This window comes from Hippocampus zosterae, chromosome 12 (genome assembly GCF_025434085.1).
Source record: "Hippocampus zosterae strain Florida chromosome 12, ASM2543408v3, whole genome shotgun sequence".
Lineage (NCBI taxonomy): Eukaryota > Metazoa > Chordata > Actinopteri > Syngnathiformes > Syngnathidae > Hippocampus > Hippocampus zosterae.
This window is the reverse complement of record NC_067462.1, coordinates 10,507,237-10,525,355: the sequence shown is the minus strand read 5'-3', so window position 1 is coordinate 10,525,355 and position 18,119 is coordinate 10,507,237. Positions and strand designations below refer to the sequence as shown.

General features: G+C 40.5%; 2 protein-coding genes across 9 annotated transcripts in view; one reads left to right on the top strand and one right to left on the bottom strand.

Annotated features, from left to right (window-relative positions):
• Positions 1-18,119, top strand: part of LOC127611119 (neuroligin-4, X-linked-like) — a 273,291-nt gene that overhangs the window by 189,256 nt on the left and 65,916 nt on the right. The window lies entirely within an intron of this gene.
• LOC127611141 (muscleblind-like protein 2a) lies at positions 563-18,092 on the bottom strand. 8 transcript variants are annotated; one of them, XM_052081491.1, is made up of 11 exons: positions 17,809-18,091; positions 11,388-11,866; positions 10,532-10,696; positions 10,245-10,442; positions 9,020-9,265; positions 7,574-7,627; positions 7,142-7,298; positions 6,762-6,902; positions 6,137-6,172; positions 5,139-5,233; positions 563-3,819 (listed from the first exon to the last, which is right to left on the bottom strand). In XM_052081491.1, exons 2-11 carry the CDS (start codon positions 11,547-11,549, stop codon positions 3,805-3,807), a joined length of 1,269 nt encoding a protein of 422 aa, XP_051937451.1. In that variant the 5' UTR covers positions 11,550-11,866; positions 17,809-18,091; the 3' UTR covers positions 563-3,804. The 8 variants fall into 8 exon arrangements, with proteins under 8 accessions (XP_051937451.1, XP_051937449.1, XP_051937454.1 ...); XM_052081489.1 differs by lacking the exon at positions 5,139-5,233 and having other exon boundaries at positions 17,809-18,092; XM_052081494.1 differs by lacking the exon at positions 6,762-6,902 and having other exon boundaries at positions 17,809-18,089.

The following is an 18,119-nucleotide window of genomic DNA, read 5'->3' as shown; positions in this document are numbered from 1 at the left end:
AGAGAATATATTTATAAACATTTTAATTACATTTATACTTCATTATGTCAGCTACATTTATTAAATAGTTTAATCTCGTAAAAGCCCTTCCTCAGACACACTCCCACACAAATTCTCATCTGCATCAATTGCAATAAAAGCTTTCGGGATTCATTTTTGAAGTTATCAGTTTCAAGCAAGGGTAGCATTGCTCAGGGATCCATAATGGGGTTTCCACACAGAGCTAGAAGTAGGACAAGGAAAAGTAGGTCTTCAAGACCTGTATTGGGGTTTCTGGAATATGGTTTCAAGCCAGCTTTACGCCTTCAAAGTAGAGTTTATAGGCAGGGTTAAGGTTTCAAATTAAAGTTGCAAGGACAGTGTTACAGTTCCAAGTCTGTGTGTGCATGCGTGTGTGTGTGTGAATGAGAGAATATTCCTTTCACCAGCTTTCTTAAAAAGGTACATTTAAAAAGGATGCCAACTTTTAGCCCATTCCGTATAGAGTTCAAAAAGTGTCCAAATGTTTATAAGGCATAACAATAATGCATACATATTGTAAAAACAAACACAAGAAAAGCAGTACAGGGCAACATTGCCTTTACGTGGACAGTGTTTATTGACAATATTATAATTTTATATACTTTAGAAATCACTATTCACATGAAATGGATAATCATACAGTAAAATAAGCGCCACTATTATATGAGAAAATGAGGACAAGTTTAAAGTTAAATCCGCTGATGGAACAAATCATTAATGTAACCATTTATAGCAGTACGACATCATCATCATCATCATAAAGCATTTCTGAAGACTGAGTGACATTTTCAGTCTCGATCAGACATCATTTCCCAGAGTTGTGTCTTCTTTTATTTCGACAAGCAAAGTGAAATTAAATGCAAAAAAAAGTATCCGTTGATGAATAAGGCAATAATCACAATTTTTTTTAAAAAGCATATTTTCTCTTATCTTGACTGCTTGAAAGAAACTTCACATCAGAAATTCTCAATCAAAACACTAACAAGTGGATTATTTACTGCAGTATGTTTAAAATGCACACCACCATACCAAAAAAAAAAATGTTATTATGCACTGGATAGTTTCACCGTCATAAAATGTATACAATCACAGCGACGACAGACATCCGTAGTTTGTGATGAGTTCAAAGGTGAACGCTTATTACTCTACCACACACAATGCACTTTGTTACGTCAACAATTCTATGGTCTTTTTCTCCCGAAACTCCACCCTGAACATCAAATGACAACTCGTCAAAAGCAAATGAAATACCTTCCTACTTTTTTCTCTCTTATTATTTGAAGAATCTCAATGAAAGTCAACTTATAAGAAGTTACATTCACGGACAACCCCGGACTAAGTTCTGGCATGTTCTCGGTTAACGTTACATATAAGAGCTTATAAGTCAAAACATTTTAAATAGAAATTACATCATGGAGAGGAAATAACAGAACAACTTAATAGATTGTCTGAATTAATCAAACATAGTCATGCTAAGCAAAAAAAAAAAAAAAAAAAAAAAAAACAAAGCAAAAAAAACTTAGGAGGGGCATATTGATTGAGTAACTCATTATCAAGAATTGCATGAAATTGACGGATGAATTAATCGTGTCTTTAAGCAATTGAGACCGAATGAAGGGCCGTCTCGGGCTGGGCACACATATACTGATTTTTAATCTGTCAGCATAATAGACTGGTCAACAATTTTTTTCCCTAATCTTTTACTCTGTGAGGCAAATCATATTTTATTTTTTGAGTATATCAGGTTTACAAAATAATAATATGTAATTTTGTAAAATATTTTTAATTATTATGAATTTAAGGGTTTGGTTCAGCAACAGGTGTTTTCAGGTGTGTGTGTGTGTGTTTTTTTTTTATTTTGTGAACTATCCAAGCTAAAAAGCACAAGGCATAGTAAAATCCAGACTGCGCAAGCTTTCACAGGTCACAATTAAAAACACAAAATGAAAATCTCAAAAACCTAATGTACTAGGGGGGAAAAAAAAGCAAAGCCAATTTTGAAATCAGTGTCAAAAATATATTTGGGGAGACATGAAGTCAAGTCAAGTCATCTCTGATTGAAATTTTCCAATGACCAGTGTTCTCAAAATGTGAGGAAAAACATCCCCCTTTGCTTCCTGCTCTTAGTCCGTCGTGAGTCACCTGTACCAAACCAGCTGTCGGCGTTGACCCCAACACATAAGGCTTTGCGCTCCTGAACAGTGGACTGGTTGTTTAACATTTACGACAGTCAGTCCTGACCATTTTCTGAACAGATCAGGGAGGAGGAACATTTATCAATAAAACAAAAATCTATGTTTCCAAATCTTAATCAATTTTCAAAATGTGGCAAGCCTCAACAATTGACGAGAACAAAATCTGTTGGTGTGTGCTGACTGCTCTTATCTTGTGAGGTGTACACAAGATGGCCAATTGCTCACATCACACCATTGAAAACCACGTGTCAGTGTTGACCGCACACAAAAAGCTTTGTGATTAGAAATATTGAGAAGTTGTTCCTGCTAGGTGCATTATTATGCCCAATTTGAAACTGGCATGGAAAGAGACATGGAGAACGGTAAACAATGGTAATTCATCCCAATGGTCGATCCACGTAATACAATCAAATGCCCATCCCAAGTGAACATTTTAAAAGTTTATAAAATTGAGGAATAAAAGTAACAATCGACATATTTAACACAATGTCCTCCATTTTGTCTTCAGAAACGAAACTGAACATCCTTCGTTAAATTTTTCTAATAATCTGCACATTCAACTACTTAATAAACTTTGTCGTGTGGGCAAATGGGAACTACAAAGTCATCTTAAATATGAAATAAAATATAGAGTAGAGAATAATTCTTAATGATAATGAAGGTACATAAATATTCATAAAAGTCTTCACAAAGCATTTAAGACATGTTCACAACTTTCTAGATCAGATTTTTTTTTTTTAATACAGGACAATGACATTCGAAGCCCCTTAAATATGACAACTCTTTAGGCACTTGTAACTTTCAAGACTTAACAGTTACAATAATATTTCAGTCCTTGCAGGATTACACTTCTGTTTGACTATACACTGAATAAACTCTTTACGGTTATGTAAAATGGACCCATCATTTAAATATTAGCTTTTGGGGGGAAAATTCATCCGTGCCCTTAAGAGAGCACATTCGAGTAGGTCGACAGTGGCAAACAGACTTTCAATGCAATGCAAAGGCACACCAGGTGGAGGAGCACTGCTCACTGGAGATAAAAGCCTGTACACTGAGGGCCATATTTATATTGATATAATTAAAAATAAGTGCTTTTTAATAGCTGCTAATAAAGCAATTGAATCTGGCACAAGGTCAAATAATCATGACAAAGAAACGACGCACACAAGAAAGTGAACAATCTCTAATATGGTTGTTACCCCTTTACGACGGGGACTACCATGATAAACACACTTCGGACGTGACTATTTACATCATTTAAATTTCAGCTAACATTTCCTGTTAGTATCATCTAGTACATTGCTGTTCATATGGTTCTAACTACCGTTATGTTACCTTTTCCCCAGTTGTTTCGATGAAGAAAATGCAACGCACATGATTTACACTGGCAAACGCATTTAGAGTATGTCCGTGCGTAGGGTCTCGTAGTGTGACCTTGATGCAATACCGACCTCTACGTGGTCATGTACTCCACTTGTGGTGCTTGATCAGCATGCGGCTTGCTGCAGGTGACGTATGCAATCAACAGTGTATGTACAGATGGGCTGCTCTGGATCTTTGTGGCACCGAGTCCTGGTTCTGGTGGTTACTTGAGAATGATCTATTTCAGAAAGGGTAGAAACATGAAAACGATGTCCAAGTGCTGTTAAATATCCGTCAAATGTTGCGGAGATAGAAGAGATTGGGGTCAAACGTGTCATTTTTTTTTCCCATTTTGCTAAACCATGTGAAAGCCAATGGGTAAGCAATGAGAGATACTTTGAGTCCCATTTTTCTGCAACAAAGTCCAAATCGAGCCACTTGGTATTGAGTATCTGCCGATAGAGATTCCAATTAGATCTTAGCAACGTATTAAAATGAACTGGCTGATGTCAGCTGTAACATCGTATGCGTAATTCTTATATTTGAGAGGATTTGATTTTTTTCCCCAATCATTAATATATTTACTGTACGTCATGTGGGTGGAAAAATGTGTGTGTCAAAGCAGCTGCATAGTTGGAAGGAGAGCGCTAAACTCCAACCAGTGGGGAACCAGTTTAATGGTTAAAAGTTGTGAATAACTTTTAACTTTTGTTCTATTGTTTGAAGGTATGCTGTGTGTGTGAAAATGTGTCACATTTTCTCACCAGTCGCTCTTTGTACTCTTGTCAATGCTGTAGAGCGAGCTATTTAACATCACTATACAGTATATAAAATTTATAAGGCATGGCACACTAAGTTTGTATTATTTTTTGGGCTTGCCCCAACTATAGTTTGTGTAAGCAAAATGTCTCGACAGATTACTACGTCCATTTTTTTTTCTTAACAAGCTGCAGATGAGCACAAAAGTTGTGGCAATTTATTTCTCCCTCAGGCCAACACACACACTCTAGGGAGCGACACTTTCTGGGAGGCACCGACCACAACAGAGAGCACTGTGCATAGCTGCAGATAGACTGTTCCCTAAAGCCAGCTCGACCACTGTTACTGTTACTGTCACCATCAAAAAACTGTTGCTAAAAAACCCAACACTTTACATTGTTTAGTATAAAAGTATAAAACTCCAACTTTGAACCACTAACGCTACTTGCAAAAAATAAATAAATAAAAAACGGACTGATTTTTACGGGTTCAAATTAAGAGGGTATCTTCACAACCCAGGAGAACATTTGGTAAATCCTGCAATCGTGGTACAGTAATGTGAAAAGACGGTGAGAAAAGCAAATAGGAGTGTGAAAATTGACACACACGTGTTTGCAGATGTCTACAAGCATTGCCTGTCCTCGAAGAAGTAGCTGATCGACGGGCAACATGAAGCTCAATGACAGCCGATGCAAGCAGGGACACGAAGCAACTCCTTCAATGTGAAAGAGCCCAAGCTTGTCTTGACTAAAAGCTTTGAAAGGAACCCCCCCCCCCCCCCCCAAAAAAGGAGCAAACCTGATTGGCTGTTGCTGTTGCTGCGTAGGGGACACTTGTGGCGGGAGAAGTTGCTGCAGAGACACTAGCAGGCGTAGCACTGTACATCATGGGGACTGGCTCAGGAAGGGGGAACCATGGAAGCAATGAAAAGGCAGGTGGAGCATTATGGTAACCATAGCGACATGTGTCTGTCTCTTATTTTTTGCCAGGCAAATATAAAATGACGTTAGCAGCAAGGCGTCACTGGGTTAGAGCTGCAGCTGGCATGAGATTACACGGCAGAGCGAGGCAGCGGGGAGAATATAAAGAAAGGGCTGATGTAGGGACAATTAGCACTTTTATTTGACACCCGAGGAGCAACAAGTACAGCAGCACCACTAAATATTACCAAAGCTTTTTTTTACTATTATAAAAAGTAATAAATACATTAACTAATAACACTCTTGTAAAATGTTGAACGTACACTCATCAGCCATGCTGTGCACACGAGCAAAATGAATCCATTCAAATATGTCAACTTGTATGCATTACAATGAATTCGATTGTCATGGAAAAAGTCATCCATTCTAGTAGTTCAATTTAAACAAATGTAACTCATTTGATTCATGAAACACTTTTTCCTTGTTAATTTTGATATTTGATGAATATGGTGTTTGCATGAGCTTTAAGCTAGCTCTCTAAAAATCCTAAAATAGTCTGTGCATCACTATCTGTGAGTATCACTTTTTGAATTCAAGTACTGAAATACATTTTTACTGTGATGTGTGTGTTTAGTGGCTGACGAGTGTATATGAAAAGCACACATTTCAAAATTTGGCAAATTTGTCCTTTTTTGTCTTTCCACAAATGTTATTGCTTATTCATAAATTGTACTTCTAAAAGCTGAGGTAATACCTTAGAAAATTAATGCCATATAACATGTAGACAAGAGTGCAACGACAGCATTGAAATAAAATTGGGTATCGTCAATGTGATTTTGTTTTAGCATTTGAGTGAGCTTTGCCTGAGGTACTTACCTGTGCTGTTCGCAGGAGTCATGCACAAAACAGACCCTGTGTACATACAATGGAAAGAGATGGAATTTTAATAAACTATCCGCTTGTTTCTTTTGTCAACTGTTACGAGCTGCGAGTTTCTTATGAAAAGAAAACATAAGAAATTACAGTAGGGTGGTCAAGTCACCGGTTGTCATGTCAACTGCAATGTTGCTAGGTAGCAGCCTTTATCTAGGTTGCTCCTGCTTGCTGAATGGCAGTGTGTGTGTTAGATGACTGCCCTGTCACAATGGTTGAAAAACAGTCTTGGCTGATTGTGTTCATTAGCGAGGAACAAAGTAATTTCTTTTCACATCTGTGAAATTTAGCGTCCAGCTTTAAGTGAGGTTGCGTAAGTGAAAGGCCTCTCAGCGTGTAGAAATCAGCTCTTTGAGGTTTTTTTGTTTGTTTTTTAACGCAGGTTTGGACCCAGAAATATTGGAGCCCACCCCAATGCATTTCATCCACCAATTAATCGCGGCCCATTCTTAAGCTCGTCTTGGACTCCACCACAACAGCAGAATGTCACTGCTGTTGTGACACTCTTCCTGAAGTTTGTTGCATCTGGCCATTTAGAAAATTCACATCTACTTTCTGCCATACTTACAGTGCCCTGTTCTGCACTCTGTTCCCATCCTGCCTGCCTGACTTGTGCTCTTCCCTGGCTCTCCTGCTTCAGATCCTGTTTCCTGCCTGCCTGGACCCAGCACCTGGATTCCTCCGACCCTCTCTGAACAGGAGCCTTTCCCTCCAGCCACAACAATATTCACATGTGACAATAAATATCTCTACATCATAACCTACTGTTGATCTCTCATACCTGAACGTGGGTCCTCCTCATCAACTGTTTAATTGGAGCTCCTTAGTGTGCCCAATAACTATGAACTTTAACGTACTGTACTAAGGTATAGTAAATTTCCAAAGCTAAGTAATGGCCTGCTTGCACATTTCTTGAGGGAAAACCCTGGTGAGTGACTTGATGCGTACCTGCAGGGTAGAAGGCGGCCGTGGGCTGCTGCAGCTGTGTGCTGGCCAGAGCCTGCTGGTAGTGCAACAAACTGGGGCTGAGCAGCGAGCTGGCCCAGTTGCTCTTCTCCAGGGCTGCCCTCTTTGGTAGCGGTTGCAGGATGCTGTGCGGGAAGCCCTGAAAAGCACACACAACCATTCATTTAAGCACATATCCTTTATGATTTGGTACTCAAAAATAAATCAGTAAAACTACAACATAACAAGAAATGTAACTGTTAATTACACAGCATGCACTGATGGTTTCAGGATACAAATACAAATGGTAATAATGTATCACATTAAATCTATTGAGATTGACACAAATGAGATTACAGAAAGCTCACAGTGACGAAACGACATGTTATCACAGTATCATTTACTGGCTACATGCAAAGCAAAAGGTGAAAATACCAGGTCTACAGTTGCCTCGAGGGGTCGCTTCATTGCTTTGGCAGTCGACTGAGTCTTTTAAGAGCGGACAGCGAGCACATGATGGCAGTGGGCCAATGGGGGGTCAAGCGTATTAACATACAGCAAGCAGAGGTGCATCATGGGGGACAGCGTTGTGCATAGATGAGAAGGGGGAAAACAAAAATAAGCTGAATGTAGTATACCACATAAAACACAGTTTGCATGCACAGTAACCACTCAGTGTCTAAAGATAAACACCTGACGGTCGGCGTGTGCCGTTGAGTATTCAGCGGATTTACAATTCTACAAGATCCATCATTTCAGAATAGATACTGTTGCAGTCTTTGTTAAACACTAATAACGGGAGCTGTTAAAAATATGGCGGCATGGAGTAAACCAGCATGTGTTTATGGGAGCAATGCATTAGGGATGGGCATAATAACCGATTAGTCGATTAATTGATTGGTAATTGTGCAAAATCAAGTGTCTATTCATTTTGTCTAAAAGCAACTGAGGCAAAATGGAGTGCATGACTGGCTGAAACTAGCAGGGCACTGTTGATTCAATCTTAACTAGTCTGTGGCCTGAAAAATAACAGGGACAACTGACACTCGCATAGAAACAGAAGTTCCAAACATTCAGTGAACGAGGAGATAAAATGTTCCCTTCCCTCGATTGCAATCCATCACAATGAATGGGGGGAAAAAAGGAATAGCTACTATACCCAGCGAGTGAAGTTAGCGTGCTGGCTAGTGTCATTAGCATGTCATCTTGATCTCTGGACTAAACTCATGTTGATGTGTTTCTATTTCTGAATGAGAACCAGTAATCGGTCGATACCTATTGATAGGATTCCGTTTCAAGTCAGGCCTCATATATTCTTGAAACAATTATAAATAAATAGATTCCATTCAATTGTTACTTTCCCCTGTGGCCAAATTTAGTTACATGCCTCTCCTTACAATACATAATACTCCATGTCATTGAAAATAAAAGCCAAGTTTCACACAAAAACACTGTATGAAAACATCATGACATAAAAGACTCTATTTAGCAGAGTTATCAGATGACCAAAATGAGAGGCACGTTAGGAGTTTTAGTGCAACAGCAGCTATCTCATATTTGTTTGGTACACAGTATGATAGGAAGCTAAAATTACACCGGCTGTAAATATTGAGAGCCATGCAGTAAAGTCGAACAAAAGTGAAAAGGAGAAACAAATATGATGGTTTACATTTTAAACAACACAGATGGTCTATGGAGAAAATGTAGAGCCCACATAAATACCACATTTTGGTTAAACTCTATGATTTACATTCTGAATTCATTTTATAGCGAAATACAACTGATACTTAACATGTTATAGAGTTTAAAGTACAGTATATAGACATAAACATGAATTCAAATGAGCTCATTGTTGGTGAGGGACGGACATGGGTGTCTTACCACTGCTGCAGCTGTGGCCTGGGCCGCCATGGCTGTCTGATGTTGACCGGATTTAATTTTGGCCTGCAAGTGCGCAGGTGGGTGAAAATACTTGCACTTGTCGCGGCTGCAGCGGCTCTTGATGTAGTCCATGCAAACGGTGACAGTGTTGTCAACGGTGTCAATCATCGGGCTGTCGCTAGGGTGGGCGAACCGGCAATCGGTCTCTCCTCGAGCACATGTGCCTCGCTGGAACTCACGACATACCTGCAATCAGAGTCACGTAGCGACACTCGATCAGAATTGGAATGTCTCTTTTCTTTGGGAAATGCGGACAAGTTGTTCAATATTATTATCTGAAATGTGTGTGGTCAACGACAAGTTCGGCTCAAGTAAGGGACACATGTCACACCTCTACAGTTAATTAAATCAAGGATTGACCCTTATTGATGCTTAGTACCCTTTGCAGTTGACCAAATTAACGCCTCCCCTCTTACAAATGTCCCTTTATACATAGACACACAGTACAATCCCTTTAACTGACAGCTTAAGCAACAACAGACACCCAGCACTCACCGCAGTGAATTTCATCAAGAGTAAGAGTAAAGTGAATAAAGAGTACGACTCGGTGGGTATAGGAACCTTTTGAATATTGAGCGGGGGATGGGGGCGGGCTTCAGCCAAAAAAAAAATGTGGGAAAAAATAGCAAAAACTCATGAACATTCAATCCGTGTTTTCTAAGAAAAACAGGTCAAATGAGGAATATGAAAAAAGTATAATATTTATATATGTCATTCATTCTGAATGAATGAATTTATATATGTATCTATTTTAAAAAAATATTTATTTATTTATGTATGTTGTGGTCAACTGTATTCTGGTTCTCAAATGCCTAGGAATTTATCTAAAATTACATTGAAATGTATTCCTCAATTCCTCTGGGGTTGGCAGGTGATGAAAAGGTTTCCCTTTATCTCACGATACAGCCGCATTGTTGGTTAGCCATTTTTTCTGAGTTGCTTGGATGTGTAGAAATATCTATGTCGCAATGCCACCTCAATCTGATTGGGTCATTTTGACACCTTCTGTATTTCGATCAGCTATTGCATAGCAAACGACAGACCGCATATATGACAAACTTACGGTAAATAAGGTCCCACTGACACATACTCATTTAGACCCAACATAGGCATAAAACGAACAACCAATCAAGCAGCGTGTTAGATTGTGCTGGCTCGACTGTACCTCCAGTTTGTCAGTGCGCTGGAGCTTTTGGGAGGGTGAAGAAGAGGAGGAAGAAGGCGAGCTCTGGACCGTGACAGGCGGGCTCCCTGAAACAAGAACCTGGCTGCTGGGGAGGATGTCTGTGGGAAGAAGGCCGATCCCGTGGCTTAGGGGCGTCAAGTAGGAACCGTAGCCGAGACCAGAGTTAGTGCCAAGACCCTGTGTCGCAGGAAATGAAGGCTGTGAGGTAATAGGACCAAGATTCGGTTGAAACGTGGCATTGCTCTTGTTCAGTGTGGGGGACTCACCACAGACTGCAGACTGGCTGTAGGGATCATGATCTGCATCTGCTGTGCGAGCACTGCAGCTGCTGTCTTCTGCTGGATGAGATTGTTGCGGCCGTTTATTTCCAGCTGAGTTTTTAAGTGTGAGGGTGGATGGAGGTACTTGCAGTTCTCTCTCGAGCATCTGCCCTGCATTTGGAGAACGGCAAAGGATGTACAATAAGCTGGTTTTAATTTTAGTTTTCCCCTCTGAACGCAGGTTTCTCAGCAAGATTCCACTCTCGGAATCGGCCATCAGTGATTGTCAACACACTCCTACACAGCCGCAGTGGTGTCATTAGTGTATTTGTTGCGATGACGTGGAAGCTAGGTACCGCGTGTAATATGTGAATTTTGACCTGCAAAATGCGATGGAAAACCGCTTATTTTTAGCCTAGTCATACCCCTCATTGGTGCCTGGTCGTTTCCCTATGGACAGTACATGAGAGAATCTGGTATTTTTGTTCAAAAATGAGCATTTCAGTACATACCGCAATTGTTGAATTGTGTGGTTATCTTTGACTTCAATGCCAAATGTCTACATAAAAGTCACCTTCAATGCTTTGCATGGGCATCTGTATTAGCCACATGAGACGAATACATGATGACGCTTCAAGTGTCTTGACACTCTTAACCTGGGGTGTAGTGCTGCTGGCTAACATCTATAAAGAGATCAGTTCAGGATGTTTGCTTCAAATGAAAGTCATGGGACCCTTGTTTTGAGATCACATGGCAAGGCAGAAGCCATTAGCGGACAAAACAGCTGATAGTTAATAGCCACCAAAACCTCTACTTTATAGCAGCAACAGCACTGAAAATGGAACAATGTGATCTTTCTTACTTTTAGCGAGTCAAAGCAGGCGATGACCCTCCCATTTTCCACTTGGCAGCTCTTTGGCGGATGAGCAAATTTGCATTCCTCGTCACTGCGTGAACAGTTTCCTCGCTGAAACTGCCGACACACTTCCAGGGTCAGCCATTTTGTGTCTCTCCCCGACGCCATGTCCAAAGGTTTTTGATCATAAACAGTTCTTATTATAAGACAATCACGGTGCTGAAAGCAGAAGGCCGATCACAGTCGTTTCCTAAAACAAGAGGATAAGTCCTCCATGAGCTCGGAGATCACACGTCCGTTGAACACCACCACTCATTGGCTTTTCTTTGGAAACTATGCAAGACCAGTTCCTTCTTTAGACCATGATCCTATTTTGATGATGTGCAAAGTAGGAGCCCTCAGATGCTGTTTCTGGAGTCAAAGGAAAAACAAGCTTTCCTCAAAGTTCAAGATGAGGAATTCTTCGAGGCACTTATACTGGCGAGCTGGAAGACATAAAAACAGAAATATTACTTGCTTATTGGTCTAACTTTGTCAAAATCACACATGCCCACTGAGAAATTTACTTTAGAAGTAATAAGGCAATGGACCTTAAAGTGCATTGTACAAATGCTTTTGAACCGCTGTAATGTTGAGGTGAGATGGATAAAATGGCTGCGATTCCCAAATTGTATTTGAGTGAAATTTTAAAATTCAGATGCGAGTTCTTCATTCGTCTTGTAGTAACAAATGACAAGTCCTTAACACACATCACTGAAACCACAGTTCTTTAATAAATCATACGGCTGTACAGAACAACTTTATTTCACACTACAATCACGCCCTTTGGCTCAACTACAACTCTCTGTTCTACTGTTGCTTCTCAGCCATCTCTATTGATACATACTGTACACACATGTGTAGCTTACTGTTAGAGATTACAAAATGGTAATCGTCACAGCCCAAAAAAACTTGTGGGTCATCTGTGCATCATACAGTGCCCTCCATAAGTATTGGCACCCCTGGTTGAGATGTGTTTTTTAGCTTCCAATTATTTTATTTTTTTTCTAAATAATATGGGACCTTAATGGAAAAAAAGAGAAAAATCCAACCTTCAATACAAGTGCATTTATTCAGTGGGGAAAAAATCCCACATAAAGAAATAATTATTTGACATCAAATCACCTGTTCCACAATTATTGGCACCCTTAACAATTCCCAGGAAATAAATATAATTGAAGCATTTCTGTCATTTCTACAGTAGTTTACAAAGTTTACCAGAGTATGTAGGAACATTTAATTAGTAATTCATCACTTCCTGTCTCCCTGGGGTATAAATATGACGTGACACCGAGGCCATTTCTCTTATCCACTCTTAAACATGGGAAAGACAAAGGAACACAGCATACAAGTGAGGCAGATGTGCGTCGACCTTCACAGGTCAGGCAGAGGCTACAAGAAGATTGCCACTCAACTGCAGCTGCCCATATCCACTGTGAGAGGAATAATTAAGAAGTTCAAAACAACTGGAACAGTGGTAAACAAGCCTGGACGAGGAGCCAAGTTTATTTTGCCACCACGCACAGTGAGGAGGATGGTAAGAGAAATCAAAAGATCTCCAAAGCTCACTGTTACAGAATTACAACAAATGGTAGCATCCTGGGGTCACAAAGTCTCCAAATCAACCATCAGGCGCTGTCTACACGCCAACAAGCTGTTTGGGAGGCATGCACGGAGAAAACCTTTCCTCACTCACAATCATAAACGCAAGCGTCTGGAGTTCGCCAAGCGGTATTGGGGCTTCAACTGGGACCGTGTGCTTTGGTCAGATGAGACCAAGATTGAGCTTTTTGGCAACAAACACTCTAAGTGGGTCTGGCGTACCACGAAAGATGCGCATGCTGAAAAGCACCTCATACCCACTGTGAAGTATGGGGGTGGGTCAGTGATGCTGTGGGGCTGTTTCGCTTCCAAAGGCCCTGGGAACCTTGTTAGGGTGCATGGCATCATGAATGCTTTGAAATACCAGGACATTTTAAATCAAAATCTGTTGCCCTCTGCCCGAAAGCTGAAGCTGGGTCGTCACTGGGTCTTTCAGCAAGACAATGACCCTAAACATATGGCCAAATCTACACAGAAATGGTTCACCAGACACAAAATCAAGCTCCTCCCATGGCCATCTCAGTCCCCTGACCTCAACCCCATTGAGAACCTGTGGGGTGAGCTGAAGAGGAGAGTACAGAGGAGAGGACCCAGGTCTCTGGATGATTTAGAGAGATTCTGCAAAGAGGAATGGCTGAAGATCCCTCTTTCTGTCTTTTCCCATCTTGTGAAACATTATAGGAGAAGATTAGGTGCTGTTTTGTTGGCAAAAGGGGGTTGTACAAAATATTAACACCAGGGGTGCTAATAATTGTGACACACATTATTTGATGTCAAATAATTATTTCTTTATGTGGGATTTTTTCCCCACTGAATAAATGCACTTGTATTGAAGGTTGGATTTTTCTCTTTTTTTCCATTAAGGTCCCATATTATTTAGAAAAAAAATAAAATAATTGGAAGCTAAAAAACACATCTCAACCAGGGGTGCCAATACTTATGGAGGGCACTGTATATTATACTGTACATGCACCTTTAACATGACAGATTATAAAATAGTGGAGGACTATTCAAGTATTGTGTAATAAGTCAAGTTTCTTTGTAATGCTGTCATGAATATGATTTCTGGGTTGTTGCAGCAGCTGTCGTCAAGGGACACACTTTTTGAGACATGGCCATGGACAGAGCATGACCCAGATAAAGAACGGGATCATGATTCATGATCAAACGTTACTCAATTTGTTACCAAAGACGCACACAAAATTTAATCAGTCACTTCACAACTTTTTTTCCCACAAAAAATATATCCCGTTTCACCTCCAGATGATAATCAAGGAGTAATCAATTCCTCTTGGTGTCTTATCAAAGACAGGCATTAATTTTCATCAAAATTATTGAACAACACATCTAAATACAGACCATATTTCCTTAAATAGACCAACTTCAAATAACTCCATTTGACATTTTGCCCATGTCTGCACACAGGCGATAACGTCCTAATAACAGTCTTAGTCTGGATGTACACTACATGGTTTAAGTGACACAGTTCCGATTGTTCACTTTCGAGTTGGCCAACAGAGTCATGTCAGTGTAACAATAGAACAAAGAGACCGTATTAAGCGTGCAACAATATATTATGGAAGGCAAAATCTGCAATCCTTTAAGACATAAGCCCATGTCGCCTTTTAAACGGCACAACCGCAACACGCCCCATCTAACTCCATGGGCTATTTTCATCAGCAGAGCATGTGAGCTCAGGCATTAGAACTGTTGCATCTTGATGTTCATGGAGGTGCAAGTCATCTTGAGCATGGACAGTGAATTTGGTAGACCACGCTTGCACCATATTGGGCGGTCCGGTGGATCAAGGGCATTGTACCCCCCACCCCCTCACCCCAAGTGCACCTGACAATTTGATAAGATAAGAAATCATTTTATTAGTCTTGCAATGGAGAAATTCCCAATTCAGAGCAGCAAAGTTATGAAAGGAAGAAGTAGAGGAACAAAATATAGGAGCTGCTGGAAAAGTAGCGACTCTCGCAGCGCCTCTTGAAGTCAAAAGAACAACACAACACATAATACACACAGTCATGCAATCTTAATCACTTTTCCTGCATACTTTGTTGTTTGAAGCAGTTATAGATGAAAGAGGAGAGGATCAACGTGTCCTTTCACCAGTGGATCAGAGACGTCATGCTGAAAATGTGCACACGCCTGCTACAAGCTAAGTTTCTAAGTTGATGGCTGAAAGTAGACTAAATATTACGTTTACTGGAAGCAGGTTTAAGTTGTGGCGCAGGTAGTGTAAGGAGATTTTTGTGAATTTGATAGGAGGCAAATTCTGCACTCGAAGAAAGTATGTGGTGGATGTCATCACATTTCATTCATAAATATGACAACAACGTGAATAAAACAAGTCATTGATCGCATTATTATTATCATGTTTATTATAATTACACCCCTGGCCGGCGCATAGCTACCAAAGATGAAATGGGGTATCACACACGAATGATTGGGGTTGAAGGCAGTCTTCAAGGTCCAATTTAACATAATGGAGATCTTTTTACAGTTGCTTATAAATTGATGTTGTGTGTGTCACAATCCTTTATGGACTCTAACGAGTCTGTTTATGCTTCCGCTATGAAATCCGCGGACCTCTCCTGCGCTGAATTTAAAGGGAGTGTAAGGAACTAACCACGACGGCGCAAACATCTGTCTCCAAGTGTCGACGAAAACACCACAAGAAAAATAACTGCATCATGCACACAGTCAGACCATGCTTTCCACTAGGTTGGCGCTCGGCACGAAAATAGGGCCACCAAAGTTTGTGCCTAGGTAGAACTGCGTATTATATGACTATTTTTCTGGTGACGGGCAAATGAGTAAGAAAAACTAGCATCACTAATGCTTATTCTGTTCAACTACACACAGTGGAGTCGAGGCGAGAAACTGAAAGAAAACTGGCTCCACTACAAATGACCCTGAAATTGAAGACCATCCAAGCTTATTTACGTCAGGTTTATGGGACCTTTACGGCTACTTGGGTGAGAACCCACACTAATTGCCAAGGATGCACATTTTGAGCATGACGTCTCTGATCCACTGGTTAAAGGACACTTTGATTCTCTCCTCTTTCATCTCAAACCGCTTCAAACAACAAAGCGTGTGACGGAAAAGTGGTTAGGACTGCACGACTGTCCGTGTTTTATGTTATGTGTTGTGTTTATTATTTTACTTTATGTTAACTGTTTTGTAAAGCGCTTTGTTACAGCTGCCGCTGTTGTGAAAGCGCTATATAAATCAGCATGTATTGTATTGTATTGTATTGTATAAAAATGTCACATTCACACAATGGACAAACTTTACGTCAAAATAAAGTTTGTGTTATGGATTACTGTTTTGTTCCATGTTGTGACCGTTTCATGTTTTCAGATGTGTGTCACTAAAAATGTTCTTGGTAACAGGAAGTTTTTTTTTTTTAATCTGGGCTGTCCATCAGAATTCAGCACTAGCTTTCAGAGAACAAGTTTGCCGTGAAGTTATGTGCAAATGTGCCATGTTCATTGTAACACTGAACATCTTTCACCGTTTTTGCATTGCTTAGTTAAGGTTGACTTTCATTTCTAAAGAACACAGACATGGTAATACGATGTTTAAACACACACGCAGTGTTAATCAAACACAAAACAGGATACACAATCCTGTTTTGTACATTAGCCATGTGACACACAGGAAGTTAAGGCTAGGGGAGAAAAATGAATCAGCTAGCACATATAGTGCATGTTGAGAAGTTGGCTTGACAAACACGCAGGTTTTCGTTCGTAATGGTTGACCCAGAGCTTACTGTCGCATGCCATCGTGAAATCCCGGTGCACACAACGGCATTCCTTTGAAGAACAAGTCAGGAAATGAGTCAGAACGAGTGACTTTACCTACCCAACTGTCCTTGCTTGTATGCAGCGCGGTCATACACAACTTCAGGGGCACAGATTTAAAAAGATAATCAACACGCACGAAAGAAAAAAACTCAGTGAGCAAATCATTTCCTTTTCGACAACTGGGAAACTTAAGCGACTGAGTCCAACATTCCCAGCCTCCCCCTTTCCTGCCGGGAAGACCCTCCCAGTCTGGAATGGACCAATTGGAAACAAGAAAGGGATACATACAGAGGGTGAAAGCTGCCTGCAAAACACTGCTGCCTCTTGGAATAAAAACGTTCCTTTACCACCGATGATGGAATGTCATACCACTGAAAATAATGTAAACTTTATTACATTTAAGGAGAAAACCATGGTAAATATTTTAGTAAAGAGCATTTGTGATAAACGTAATTATTGGCACAACACAAGAGTTTGCGTCCTCACGAGACACATCAAGAATTTGTTTCCACTTAATATGAAAACATGTGATGTGTCCTTTGATGGATAACCGTACATATTTGCTTTGCATATGCGGTTAATGTGCAGCACTCAACCTGGACACAATTTAACCTCTGTGAAAACAACTCCATGCTTTAGACCAGATAACATTGCGTTCCAAACACACGTTCAGGGTGCATCAATATAATAATTTCCATTTTAGACACGACGACATGCCACTCAAGACGACGCAACGTCACTGTTGCGACGTCAAATGTGAACTTGAACAGCGTCATTGGCTTATTTTTTTTTAACTTCCTCACTATAACATTGGGCGTATTTTTTTCCAAGTCACGATAAACATTCTGATTCTGACGTAGCATTTAGCATTAGCACGGTAGGGACTGGGCCCCCACGTTCTTAATGACGACATATTAGCATTTAGCTTGATGCTAACTCCGGTTAGCCAGGGGCGAGAAGTTGCTTACCTCATCGCCGCGGAAGAACCGCTGCCCGCGGTGTTGGTGGAGCAGGAGCAAGGGAGGGGGGACATACGGCGCCGATTACACCGCGCCACAACTCGGACACCGCACATAAAACCCAACCGTGAGGCCGAAACTAACGCTCGACAACCAGTTGATGTTGAGCGAAACGGGAGCTAAAGTGTCTCGTACAACTAAGGGGACGTCATTTTCCAACGGCCATTACTTTGTGACATGACACAGCTTTGAGCAACAAGCTCTTGACAGCTTACTGTACAGTCGTCGATTTGATGTCATGGAGGGGTCTGTTAACGAGC

What these genes read in the sequence shown, in the direction of transcription:
- LOC127611141 (XM_052081489.1), bottom strand. Translation starts at nt 11,549, where the DNA reads ATGGCGTCGGGGAGAGACACAAAATGGCTGACCCTGGAAGTGTGTCGG. An exon ending in CCTGCTTTGACTCGCTAAAA is followed by an intron (nt 10,697 to 11,387) that starts GTAAGAAAGATC and finishes CTCCAAATGCAG; the next exon opens with GGCAGATGCTCGAGAGAGAA. An exon ending in AGAGTGCAGAACAGGGCACT is followed by an intron (nt 6,173 to 6,761) that starts GTAAGTATGGCA and finishes GTATGTACACAG; the next exon opens with GGTCTGTTTTGTGCATGACT.